At 39.8% G+C, this 14,344-nt stretch overlaps 1 protein-coding gene across 2 annotated transcripts in view; it reads right to left on the reverse strand.

Annotated features, from left to right (window-relative positions):
• Positions 1–14,344, reverse strand: part of ACBD6 (acyl-CoA binding domain containing 6) — a 165,472-nt gene that overhangs the window by 71,515 nt on the left and 79,613 nt on the right. The window contains exons 6-7 of one of the 2 annotated variants that reach the window (XM_039483402.1): positions 5,527–5,616; positions 5,236–5,445 (exon numbers count right to left, since the gene is read on the reverse strand). In XM_039483402.1, coding sequence (XP_039339336.1) covers positions 5,395–5,445; positions 5,527–5,616 — 141 coding nt within the window. In that variant the 3' untranslated portion in view covers positions 5,236–5,394. Of the gene's footprint in view, positions 1–5,235; positions 5,446–5,526; positions 5,617–14,344 lie in introns of those variants that run through there. The other variant, XM_039483401.1, reaches the window with a different exon arrangement.

A 14,344-nucleotide genomic window follows, 5' to 3' on the forward strand; every position in this document is an offset into this window, starting at 1 on the left:
GATGGCTTAATTTTCGGAATGAATTGGATCCACCAAAAAGTCAGTTGTGAAGCAAATCTGTTCAGTAGTTTTAAAGATGCAAAATTTCAAGTCTGCACATTTTGAAAGGTGCAAGGTGCATTTGTGGACAGTGCTTCTTTAAGTGGGCACCAATATTTTACTCAGAACACTGCTATTTTCAAATGATGATAATTTTAAAAAAAAGAAGAAGAAAAGCTAAGAGAAAGTATGTGCAAATACTGCGAAGTTTACCAGAATTATGGCAGAACAGAAGACAACATCCATAACAAGTTTCAAATTCCAAACCAGTCAGCTTTGCTGTACTCCTTCCTAAAAGTGTAGCCAGATTTTATTTATTTATTAAATAGGAAAGATGTGACTTTATTTTACACTTGGCCAGACTCAAAAACAACCAAAGGATTTTACTCAAACTTTTCTACATAAAATTAAAGTTAACCTTTGGGCACAGGACAAAGATGGAAGATTTCAGCAGAGGAATGTACATTCTGGATAGTTCTGAGCATAAGTAACATGGGATAGAACTGAAAGACAATTTTCTGTCTTAACTATTCTGGGTTCATGAAAGAACAATCCACTCTACTAGTGAGGAGGAGGAAGCTCAAGGGGAGTGAACACCAAAGAATAAGCCCAGAAGGTTATTCTGAATAGATTAAACCTTTCCCTGAAGGCCTACATGCTGCCTCAAATTCCATAGTATAAATGCCCAGATAAAAAGAAATCAGGTGCATGGTGCATTCTACAGAGCTGATTCCCTCCCTTCTCCCTCCTATTACATTACAAAGAAACCAATGTACTTTTTCCCTTATAAGAACACTTCTCTAGTGTTTCAAGAATGGATGCAGACATGCTGCTGACTTTCAGCCTCTCACATCATCACACGGTGGCAAAACACGGTATTGCTGTTTTACGTTGAATTGAATGGAGAACCTGAAAAACATGAGTTAATGTTGGATTTGTATGGTAACCTGTTTTGGTGTGTCCTGGCTTTTCATGGGTGGATGGTGTTGCTGTCCCCTAACTTCCTGCCGACTAGAGAAAGCTAAGAGAACAGATTGGTTAATAGTTCCAACACAAACACCTCTATGGAGAAAATGATGGGATGATGAAGTCAAAGAGAAGGACATAAAGCTGGCAGATAAAGGCACATAAAGCCTCCTAGTCAGCAGCTCAGATTAGGACCCAGTTTAGAACTGAACACTATAAGGAGCAGAGCTTCTCAAAAGCCTGGATTCAGGTATGGGATAATTTTACCCGACCCGATGTTACCTGAGCTCATGTAATGAGATTCAACCCATCCTCTAATGGAGTTTTAGATAAAAGTACAGAATTTTTGCTGTGTTAACAGGTTCATGCCCGATCTTCATCTTGCTTCCTCCCACTAACCTAAGTGAGTCTACAACCTATGGATTTCCATGTGACAGCATACACATATACTATTTCTCAGAACTCAATATAGCCAGTGTATGCCCAGTACAGAAATATATCAGCTGAACAGCAAAACCCCAATGCTCTTATTGCATTTATGTTACCATCATAAAAAAGCCGTTTGTCATGCTCTCTATCATTTGGCTGCTTATTAGATCAGAGTTCACCCAACCTTTCTTGAAACTGAACAGGAGTAAAACCTATATGCTTTAAAACAACATCACCCCATGTAAAAGAGGGCAAGTCAGGTCTGACCTCCGGCACAGATGCTTCATATGTACAAAATCTCCATTTTCCTTATTTTTACAAGACAAGGCAAGATATTCTCTAAAAGAGTGGTTCTCAACTTTTCCACTCCAAGAGACTTTATTTTCCATACTAGGACCTCCCTAAGACCCCCCTTCCATTAGGGATATGGGAACAGCAAGGTGGTTATGATCTCTTGAAACCTGTTTACAACCCCCATGTTGAGAGCTCTGTTCTAGAACGCATACATTCTACAAGCAATAATACCCTACAAAGAGAAAGCCATGACTGTTTCAATAGAAATAGAATGTTCCACTTTACTCACAGATGGATGAAAAACACCAACATTTATTCATTCATCAACAGATTCATTCATTCATACATTTTAAGGCAAGAAGAGAACATTATGATCATAGGCTGACATCCTGCACAACAAAGGCCAACTGCTATGTTAAGAACAGGCTCCCCTTTCCTTTACTTCACTGTTCAATAAATACAGATTTTTCTAAACTGAATGTCTCATCACTAGGAGGCTGCCTTTGGAAAGATCTCTGGGTTCTGGGTGTTTCCAGCACAGTTCCAAACCACCACCCAACCACCCACTTAGAAATGGCCTTTGGCTCTGAGGATTTAGGTAATTCGATTACATAAACGTCCCTTTTCAACATAAAGCAGGGAAGTCTGTTGTGTTTCTGCACACCCCCCCCCATGTCAATCACTTACCACCTCTTTTCAAACATACTATTACAGCTAATTATGGACAATCAAAGAACTCAATGGATGCAGGCTTTCAGTGGCCAGCAATGAACTGCCTCTTTAAACCCACAGCATCATTGTTTAAAAAGGACAGTCAATCTACTACTGCACTCCAGGAGCTTTGTGCATACTGCAGGACCAAATGGCACCATGGAGTCTCTCCCCACTTACCTGCTTCAAATACATCAGTGTATGTAATAAAATAATCAAACAAACAATTATTTACACTTATATAGGCACCCAGAGATCTCAAAGTGCTTTACAAAGATAGCTATTGTTCACATTTAAAAAAACAAAAACAAAGGAAAAGGGGAGGCCTCGCTCCAGGTCACCCAGCTAATTAATGTTAGAACCGGTAAAACTAAGGGGTCCAGTGAACATCCCCCTATGCTCTAACCACTATACTATAATGCTGGTGCTACATAAGAAACATAGGAGGGAAAAAAACATACAGTGTCTGCCAAATGAAAAAGCACAAAGCAGCTGAGGCGAGGAGGGGTATTATTTTCTAATATCCTAGCAAAGGTATGAAAAACACTGCAGACAAAAAATAAAAAGGAAAAAAATATCTATCATATAAGCTTCCCCCTCTACTGTCTGTTGCTGTCGCTCTCATGCTCCTAGATCTTGTGTCTTATGCTGCCTGCATTTAACACTGCTGCATGTATGAATGAAATAGGAAGATATCTCAAGGCATGTAGGGTAGAAGGTTTCTACAGATCCTGTCCCCCAAGCTGGAACCTGGCAGACTGAGAGCTATGTGTAGTCTGGAATGTGAACTTCCAGGGTTAGCACAGCATGTTAAAATAATAGCTCCACTAATGCAAGTCACTAGAGATTCCCTTATACTTAACCCACAATTCTTTACAACCCACACATTAACTGATAGTGCATTTGGTAATATATACGAGCACGTGCTTCAATGTTTATGACATATTTGGAAGCATATCTTTTTTTCTTCGCTCTTTGGTTGCTCCTCCAAAGAATTCCCCATAATCCTGGGTTTTAGACAGTACTTTCTTTAAGGAAAAGGTCCAGATAAAAAGTAAACACTGGGCCATAAGATCCTGATAATGTTTATAGAAGGTTGAGGAGAGAGAGAAAATAAAACAGAAGTCTTAGAATTGTCTGCCTTCTCTGAGAATACATCTATGTGCAAAATAAGACCTTTTTAAAAAAAGGTCTCCTTTATTACCTTGGAGGAAAAAAAAATCTAAGATTGATTTTCTTTCTATAGCTATTATTAAACTTGTGTTACCAGACAAAAATAATTTGGTTAGAAAAAATGTGCAATACATTAAAAAAAAGGGAAAAAAGTTAATAGAAAATGATGGCACAGAGAAAATACAGATTATTTCCCTTCAGCTACGGAAATCCTCCCAAAGTCGTACTTTTACAGCTAAAGACACACTTGGTGCACTAAGAGATGGGAGATACAACCATCAGAAAGAGATGAATTTTCAGGGACTATTATTCCAGAACTCCAAACAGCAACAGGACCGGCTCCAGGCACCTGCGAAGGAAGCAGGTGCTTGGGATGGCCAATCGAAAGGAGCAGCACGTCCGGGTCTTTTGTGGCAATTCAGCGGTGGGCCCCTCAGTCCCTCTTGGAGCGAAGGACCCGCTGCGGAATTGCTGCTGAAGAAGTAAGTGGCGTGGCTGAGCTGCTCCCGAAGTGTGCCGATCGGGGCTTTATCTTTTTTCCCCCCGTCCCCCTGCTGCTTGGGGCAGCAAAAAAGCTGGAGCCGGCCCTGAGCAGCAGACATCCCCTGGGGTCACAGGGTAAAATACAAAGACAAACGTGTAATCCCAGTTCTCCTGGTCTCAAGAGCATGCTATTTCCAAACGTTCACAGACAAACATATCACACATAATTAGAGTAGTAGGTGTGGTGTCCAGTCTCATCTTAGAGCAAGGGAAATCATGGACATAACTCCAGTATGATTCAGTATAATTACTCCTCCACAAATCTACCTTTTTTTCAAAGGTGCACAAAGGATCTTTGAAAAAAATCCTCAAATAGTCTGCATAACAGAAACCTAGGAATCATATGCTCAAAGAACCACAGGTCTCTACCTAAATCGTCCCACAGATTTCAATGGAACCAAGCAAGTTCTCTTAATATGTACCCTTTTCACGGCCTGTCCATAGTAGGGCTTGTAACAATATTTTAAACAGTTTTTAAACATATTTAAAGCTTAACTTAGTTACTTCCACCACCACAATGTTACTGCTGAGTCAAGAAACCTACAAGAGAGCCTATTACTTCACATATGTCATGACAGTAGTGCATTTCCAAAGCTCTTATTGGGATACTGGGCTAGCACAGTTCTCAAAATACACACACGTGCACACACAAACTAGATAGGGAAATGATGCAAGCAACAACCATATTGGAAAACAACTGTCAATCATGGTTCTGGAAGAACCATGTTTGACAATTATTTCTGAACATGATCACAAGGTTCAACCCTTAATTACAACAGGATTATAAATACCATCTACATTATAAAGTGAGATCCAACTGTAACAATGTCAAATTTCAAACATAATCTGAAGCATCATTTAGAATGCTTTGTTTAAGAAATGTACCTTCTAATAAATGAATGTTCTATTGTGTTCTACTCTTTGGCAAATAGGTTTCTTCCTGCAGTGGAATTTTCTTTAGTTCACTCTCCAGTCTTCAGATGCTCTGCTGAAACTATAGCATATTAAGGAACTGGACAGAGCCTACCAATTAATTCTATCTAAGCCACTAAACATCTAGTAATAGGAAATATCTCTGGTTTCGCCTACCCAAGTCAGATTTGAACTGATCATCAACAAGTGAAAGACACTATTGCAGGAAGAAATTTCATCTTGCAACTGAAAAGGTTCACTGTGGTTTTGTATTTGGTTGTATGGAAATCTGGTTTTAATGGGTCTATTCTTCTCACATGTATCGCTTTAGGTGGTCTCCTCCATATTCAATATTCTGAAAGAATTTGCTTTGGAATCCTGATGGGACAAAGTATGATGTGTTTGGTAAAGATACAACATCATGCACCACTGAAAAGCAAGTTTTCCATCCTTCCTTACCTGGCTGTTAACATTGGCCGCATGCTGTAGCAGTACCGAGACCAGCTCCTTGTGTCCTCGATCACATGCCCAGTGAAGCAAAGCCCTGCCCTAGAAATATCCAAAAGAAAAAGAATGAAGTCAGCAGAAGCTATTGTAAAGAGACTCAAAGTCCTACTGCTGGAACCCTGGATATCACAAACAACTAAAAATTGAACAATAAAATAACCACAATCAGAATGGCCTATAATGTGCGATTCATTCTCACTTGTATGTTTACACAGCAAGGTCAGGAGCATCAACTATCTGTTAGAAGGGCAACACAAGGCCTGATTCTGTACTGCTCTGCACCCAAAACTCCAACTCAAGTCAAGAAGAATGTAAGGGAGAATGAAGAAAGCAAGAGACCAGAATGTGGTCTGCCTTCCAGACAGTTTTAGGGTTTAACTGTACCAGTGATTTTAACAGGAACAGAGTCTCTCTAAGGCTAAGATTTTTAAAGCTGCCTAAGGCATCTGAACCCCCTGTTCCTATTAAAAGTAATGGGACCCAGGCATCCAAATCCCCTGTTTGCTTTGCAACTCTCAGCCTAAGTCACTATGATCTGGGCAACAGGGTGTCATCAGATCAGAAAAATTTATTTATTTGAATCTTTTATCGACTCTACAATTCTCCCTCTCCCTTCCCCACACGTTTCTGCACCTGAAGTCACTGGGCGCACCCCCAGAAAAAAATTTGTAATGACTCCTCCTCCACTAAGGTGGGTGGCAATCACTAGTGGAAGTCCAGATCCACCTATTTGTCAAGGACATGGGAAATAAGTAGCTCAGCACTCTTCTGAGGACTGACTGACATGCAGCTTAACACCCTGCTATGGGCAGGGCAGGTTATCATGTTCAGAGAATGGAATGTTTTTTCCATATTAAACTCAAATCTCTGCTTTATGCCAGTTTTAACTGGGATTAAGCAAGTATCTAGAGCAAAAGATGGAATTAAGTCAAAGGAGCGCTTCACGAAAGCCTTTTTCTCCCCTTCTCTCACATTCAAACTCTTTCCAGGATCACCCAATTAAATCACCCAATTAAAGGAGGGTCTAGTTGAAAAACAACATGATCTGAAAGAGAAAGCACTCAGCAATTTAGAAGTCTTAAAAAGTTTTTCTTGCTTTGTCTTTTGTGCAACAATTGACTCATCTCTCTACCTGTGAGAACCTGCTTCAAGTAATCAAGCACTAGATGCTGAAAGGGAGGCGGATAGAAAACTGGGCTGTGCAGATGTCCTAAGTATTCTGCCCTAGAAAGGGCACAGATGCATGCATAAGTTAGGAGGAATTTCATCACCCTTTGTTCATCCCAAACTACCCAACTGAAGATGAGCCTGTGCCATGAAGTCCTGATCTGTATCTGAACCTCACCAAAGTTTGAGCGTGTCCACATACATAGTTTTGGTTTGCCATGTAGAGGTAGAGAGAATAGCTGCAAAATCTGGAGTATTCTATTTCAGGGTCTTGGTTTAGGCTCATCTCGGAGAATCATCTCAACACAGGACTGCCCAGGCTGTAAGCGCTTATTATTATGATGTTTAAAACGCTTACATTTGGATACCAAAACACAGTTCTTCTGCTACGGTTGCATGTGTTATTAGCTGCAATAGCCACACTGCCCACTGAGCTTGGGAACAGTTATCTTGTTACCCACACAAACAGAATCCAAATCCACCCAAAGCAATAACAGAGCCTTTTAATGAATAGCTCTAAAACATTTCCTATCAACTACAGAAGATGTTATAAATTGGCATCTTTTATATCTTCATTTAAATAAAATAAAAAGTAGATGATATTTTTAGATGGCAGTTGTTCTACCCTGGCTATCACTTACTTCCAGCTTAATGTGTACACTTTATAGCTGTTTATGTTAACAGGTAGTTTAAATTAATTTCTCCAGACTGAATATGGTGTGTGATACTCCTGCAGAAGGATCTTTTAAACTCATGCTGAGGTAAAGCAAGATATCATAATGCTGCTTTGTGACATTTTCACAACTTGCTTTTTCTAATGTACCACCCAACACACTTGTGGTCCTTCAAAACCAAAATAGGGTTATCCCTTGACATATATCTTCAAACATTGCAGGGGGGGACAAAGTGAGCAACTGACTTATCTAATAGGAGCGGTGTGCCAGTTTTCCTGGACATTGTGCCAAAAATTTACTAGTAGAAGGGGGATAGGAAGACACCAGTGACTAAATCTCTCTCACTTTTCATGTTGGATATTCTTCAGTAAGGTGGCAGATTTAGAACATTATTTTGAGTCGGGAAATGTGATCTCAGACATTAGGCATTCAGCTTTTTACCACACTTTTTGACCCAACAAGTAATTAACTTTTGTAACACATTATTTTAATGGTACACTAATTAACCTTGAATTAGAATGAATTCTCTCACAATTACTTTCTATGGAAGCACAGATTACATTGACACCCACATTAGTATCATTTAATGATTAATGTTCCTGCACTCAACATTACAGTGAAAAACTGAAAGGAGGAGAGTAGAATTTAACAGATTAGTAAATACTGATAGACAAAGCATATTAAATTAATCTAGGGGCCACCAAATGAAATGAATGGGCAGCAGGTTTAAAACAAATAAAAGGAAGTTGTTCTTCACACAGTGCACAGTCAACCTGTGGAACTCCTTGCCTGAGGAGGCTGTGAAGGCTAGGACTATAACAGGATTTAAAAGAGAACTAGATAAATTCATGGAGGTTAAGTCCATTAATGGCTATTAGCCAGGATGGGTAAGGAATGGTGTCTCTAGCCTCTGTTTGTCAGAGGGTGGAGATGGATGGCAGGAGAGAGATCACTTGATCATTGCCTGTTAGGCTCACTCCCTTTCGGGCACCTGGCATTGGCCGCTGTCGGCAGACAGGATGCTGGGCTGGATGGACCCTTGGTCTGACCCAGTATGGCCATTCTTATGTTCTTATGTTAATCTCTGATCCACTAACACTTGAGATGTTGGATTTGTATTGGACAGATAATCCAAATTTCTCTGTGCTATAAACATATATTCCAGGAGATAGAAACACTTAATTTATAAGATGCAAAGTTCTCATGAATACTTGTTATTAGGGCTGTCAAGCCATTAAAAAAATTAAACAATTTAACAATCTGTTAAATAATAGAATAACATTTATTTAAATATTTTTGGATGTTTTCTACATATTCAAATATATTGATTTCAATTACAACACAGAATACAAAGTGTACAGTACTAACTTTATATTTATTTTTGTTACAAATATTTGCACTGTAAAAAAAGAAATTGTATTTTTCAATTTACCTAATACAAGTACTGTAATAAAATCTCTTTATCATGAAAGTTGAACTTACAAAGGTATAATTATGTATAAAAAATACCTGCATTCAAAAACAAAACAATGTAAAACTTCAGAGCCTACAAGTCCACTCAGTCCTACTTCTTGTTCAGCCAATCGCTCAAACAGGTTTGTTTACATTTACGTGGCAGATGTGCTAAAGATTCACATGTCCCTTCATGCTTCAACCATCATTCCAGAGGACATGCGTCCATGCTGACGACAGGTTCTGCTTATTAACGATCCAAAGCAGTGTGGACTGATGCATGTTCATTTTCATGATTTGAGTCAGATGTCACCTGCAGAAGGTTAATTTTCTTTTTTGGTGGTTCGGGTTCTGTAGTTTCCGCATCAGAGTGTTGTTCTTTTAAGACTTTTGACCTCGTCCCTCTCAGATTCTGGAAGGCACTTCAAATTCTTAAACCTTGGGTCGAGTGCTGCAGCTATCTTAAGAAATCTCAGATTGGTACCTTCTTTGAGTTTTGTCAAATCTGGAGCGAAAGCTTTCTTAAAATGAACAACATGTGCTGGGTCATCATCCGAGATTGCTATAACATGAAATATATGGCAGAATGTGGGTAAAATAGAGCCGGAGACATACAATTCTCCCCCAAGGAGTTCAGTCACAAATGTAATTAACACATTTTTTTAACAAGTTTCATCAGCATGGAAACATGTCCTCGGGAATGGTGGCCAAAGCATAAAGGGGCATATGAATGTTTAACATATTTGGCATGTAAATACCTTGCAATGCTGGCTACAAAAGTGCCATGCGAATGCCTGTTTTCACTTTCAGGTGACATTGTAAATAAGAAGCAGGCAGCATTATCTATTGTAAATGTAAACAAACTTGTTTCTCTGAGCGATTGGCTGAACAAGAAGTAGGACTGAATGGACTTGTAGGCTCTAAAGTTTTACACTGTTTTGGTTTTGAGTTCAGTTATGTAACAAAAAACCCCTACATTTGTAAGTTACACTTTCACAATAAAGAGATCGCACTACAGTACTTGTATGAAGTGAATTAAAAAATACTATTTCTTTTATCATTTTTACAGTGCAAATATTTGTAATAAAAATAATATAAAGTAAGCACTGTACACTTTGTATTCAATCAATTGATGTAAAAATCAATAGATGTAAAAATATAGAAAAACATACTAAAATATTTAATAAATTTCAACTGGTATTCTACTATTTAACAGTGCAATTAAAACTGTGATTAATAGCAATAAACGTTTTTAATCGCAATTACTTTTTTTGAGTTAATCGTGTGAGTTAACTGCGATTCGACAGCCCTACTTCTTACATATAACATAACTGTAATTATCTAACTGTAGTGGGATAATATCATCATTACACAGTAAATACCATGCAATTACTGTACAAAAATATAGAATCATAGACTTTAAGGTCAGAAGGGACCATTATGATCATCTAGTTCGACCTCCTGCACAACGCAGACCACAGAATCTCACCCACTCATTCCTGTAACAAACCCCTAACCTATATCTGAGCTACTGAAGTCCTCAAATCATGGTTTAAAGACTTCAGGGTGCAGAGAATCCTCCAGCAAGTGACCCGTGCCCCACGCTACAGAGGAAGGCCAAAAAAACCCAGGGCCTCTGCCAATCTGCCCTGGAGGAAAATTCCTTCCCGACCCCAAATATGGCAATCAGCTAAACCCTGAGCATCTGGGCAAGACTCCCCAGCCAGACACCCAGGAAAGAATTCTCTATAGTAACTCAGATCCCACCCCATCTAACATCCTATCATTAGCCATTGGGCATATTTACCGGTAATAGTCAAAGATCAATTAATTGCCAAAATTGGTGTGATAGGATAGCCTTCCCCTCCATAAATTTATCAAGCTTAGTCTTGAAGCCAGATATGTCTTTTGCCTCCAGTACTCCCCTTGGCAGACTGTTCCAGAACTTCACTCCTCTGATGGTTAGAAACCTTCGTCTAATTTCAAGTCTAAACTTCCTGATGGCCAGTTTATATCCATTTGTTCTTGTGTCCACATTGGTACTGAGCTTAAATAATTCCTTTCCCTCCCTGGTATTTATCCCTCTGATGTATTTATAGAGGGCAATCATATCTCCCCATAGTCTTCTTTTGGTTAGGCTAAACAAGCCGAGCTCTTTGAGTCTCCTTTCAAAAGACAGTTTTTCCATTCCCCGGATCATCCTAGTAGCCTCTCTCTGTACCTGTTCTAGTTTGAATTCATCCTTCTTAAACGTGGGAGACCAGAACTGCACACAGTATTCAAGATGAGATGTCACCAGTGCCTTGTATAACGGTACTAACACCTTATCTCTCTACTAGAAATACCTCGCCTGATGCATCCCAAGACCGCAATAGCTTTTTTCATGGCCATATCACACTGGCGACTAATAGTCATCCTGTGATCAACCAATACTCCGAAGTCCTTCTCCTCCTCTGTTACTTCCAACTGATGCGTTCCCAACTTATAACCAAAAATCTTGTTATTAATCCCTAAATGCATGACCTTGCACTTTTCACTATTAAATTTCATCCTATTACTTTTACTCCAGGTTACAAGTTCATCCAGATCTTCTTGTATGATAGCCTCGCCCTTCTCTGTATTGGCAATGCCTCCCAACTTTGTGTCATCCGCAAACTTTATTAGCACATTCCCACTTTTTGTACCAAGGTCAGTAATAAAAAGATTAAATAAGACTGGTTCCAAAACCAATCCCTGAGGAACTCCACTAGTAACCTCCCTCCAGCCTGACAGGTCACCTTTCAGTTCGACCCGTTGTAGTCTCCCCTTTAACCAGTTCTTTATCCATCTTTCAATTTTCATATTGATCCCCATCTTTTCCAATTTAACTAATAACTCCCCATGTGGAACCGTATCAAATGCCTTACTGAAATAGAGGTAAATTAGATTGTCTAAAAAATCTGTTATCTTCTCAAAGAAGGAGATCAGGTTGGTTTGGCACGACCTACCTTTTGTAAAACCATGTTGTATTTTGTCCCAATTACAATTGTGCTCAATGTCCTTAACTACTTTCTCCTCCAAATTTTTTTTCCAAAACCTTGCATACTACAAATGTCAAACTAACCGGCCTGTAGTTACCTGGATCACTTTTTTTTCCTTTCTTAAAAACAGGAACTATCTTAGCAAGTCTCCAGTCAGACGGTACAACTCCATAGTTTACAGGTTCATTAAAAATTCTTGCTAATGGACTTGCAATTTCATGTGCCAGTTCCTTTAATATTCTTGGATGAAGATTATCTGGGCCCCCCGATTTAGTCCCATTAAGCTGTTCGAGTTTGGCTTCTACCTCGGATGTGGTAATATCTACCTCCATATCCTCATTCCATTTGTCACCCTAACATTATCCCTAAGCTCCTCATTAGCCTCATTAAAGACTGAGGCAAAGTATTTGTTTAGACATTGGGCCATGCCTAGATTATCCTTAACCTCCACTCCATCCTCAGTGTTTAACAGTCCCACTTCTTTCTTCTTTGTTTTCTTCTTATTTATATGGCTATAGAACCTTTTTCTATTGGATTTAATTCCCTTTGCAAGGTCCAACTTTACATGGCTTTTGGCCTTTCTCACTTTATCCCTACATGTTCTGACCTCAATAAGGTAGCTTTCCTTGCTGATCCCTCCCATCTTCCATTCCTTGTAGGCTTTCTGCTTTTTCCTAATCACCTCTCTGAGATGCTTGCTCATCCAGCTTTGTCTACAACTCCTGCCTATGGTTTCCCCCCACCTTTCTTGGGATGCAGGCTTCTGATAATTTCTGCAACTTTGACTTGAAGTAATTCCAGGCCTCCTCCGCCTTTAGAGCCACAAGTTCTTCAGTCCAATCCACTTCCCTAACTAATTTCCTTAATTTTTTAAAGTTGGCCCTTTTGAAATCAAAAACCCTAGTCACAGATCTATTTTTGTTTATCCTTCCATTTAGTTTGAACTGAATCAAGGTTGTCCCCTACAATCATTTCTTCAATGAGGTCCTCACTATTCACTAAAATCAAATCTAAAATGGCATCCCCCCTTGTTGGTTCAGCAACTACTTGGTGAAGGAATCCATCAGCTATTGCATCCAGGAAAAACTGAGCCCTATTATTATTATTACTAGCACTTGTCCTCCAGTCTATATCTGGGAAATTAAAGTCTCCCATAATCACACAATTCCGATTAGCATTTACTTCATTAAAAACATTAAAGAGGTCTCTATCCATATCCAGATCAGATCCCGGTGGTCTATAGTGCACCCCAGGCACTATCCCAACGGAGGCTCTAGTAGCTTTTTTCTCTAATGTGATTTTTGCCCAGACAGACTCTGTCTTATCCATTCCATCACTTCTTATTTCTTTACAGTCTACCTCATCACTGATATACAATGCTACTCCACCACCTTTGCCTTTATTTCTGTCTTTCCTAAACACATAACCTTCAATACCTGTACTCCAGTCATGACTACTATTCCACCATGTTTCTGTTATCCCTATAATATCTGGTTTCACTTCCTGCACCAGTAGCTCTAGTTCCTCCATTTTACCACCTAGGCTCGTCGCACTGGTGTACAAACATCTTAATTTTTGATGTTTGGCTTCACTCACATTCTTTACCTGATTAGGCCCAGACATTCTACTGAAAGTACAACCTACTAGACTGGTATCTACACTATCCTTTCTCCTTATGTCCATTCTCCTACCCACGGCTATATTCTTTCTTACTTCATTTTGTTAAAATCTGGCGTGGAGATTACCTGGACATCTCCCAACCATCTCCCCCAAATTCCTAGTTTAAAGCTCTCTTAATCAGTTGTGCCAGCCTCCATCCTAGAAATCTATTTCATGCCCTACTCAGGTGAAGTCCATCCTGAGAGAACAGTCCTCCGTCCATGAATGCCTCCCAGTGGGCATACATCCCAAAGCCCTCCTTATAGCACCACTCTGAGCCATCTGTTGATCGTCATAATCTTGTCACACCTTTGTTGCCCTTCTCTAGGAACAGCCAGAATCCCACTGAAGATCACCTGAGCCTCGAATTCCTTAAGCGTCTTCCCCAGCCTTGCATAGTCTCCCTTGATTCGTTCCAGCGAGAATATAGCCATATCATTTGTTCCCACATGAAGGACAATCAATCAGTGGATTCTTTCCCGCTCCCGTTAGGATATTCTTCAGCCTCAGGTCCACATCCCATATTGTCACACCCAGCAGACAAGCACACCCTTCTGTTCTCTGGTTACAGGCCTGTCTATTCTTCTCAGTAAGGAGTCCCCAATCACGCAGACCTGCCTTTTCCTGGTGATGGTGCGATTCTCCAGTCTATCCCTGTTCCCTCTGACTGCAAGTCCTCTTGATTCCTATTCACCCTTTCAATCCTCTGCAACCCATCCCATATCCTCCTGGGGCTCATATTTGGTGTTATCTCCATTGACTCTTCCCCTCTTCCTATAGGACTCACTGCTCTTTTCT

This window comes from Mauremys reevesii, linkage group 8 (assembly GCF_016161935.1).
Source record: "Mauremys reevesii isolate NIE-2019 linkage group 8, ASM1616193v1, whole genome shotgun sequence".
Taxonomy (NCBI): Eukaryota; Metazoa; Chordata; order Testudines; family Geoemydidae; genus Mauremys; species Mauremys reevesii.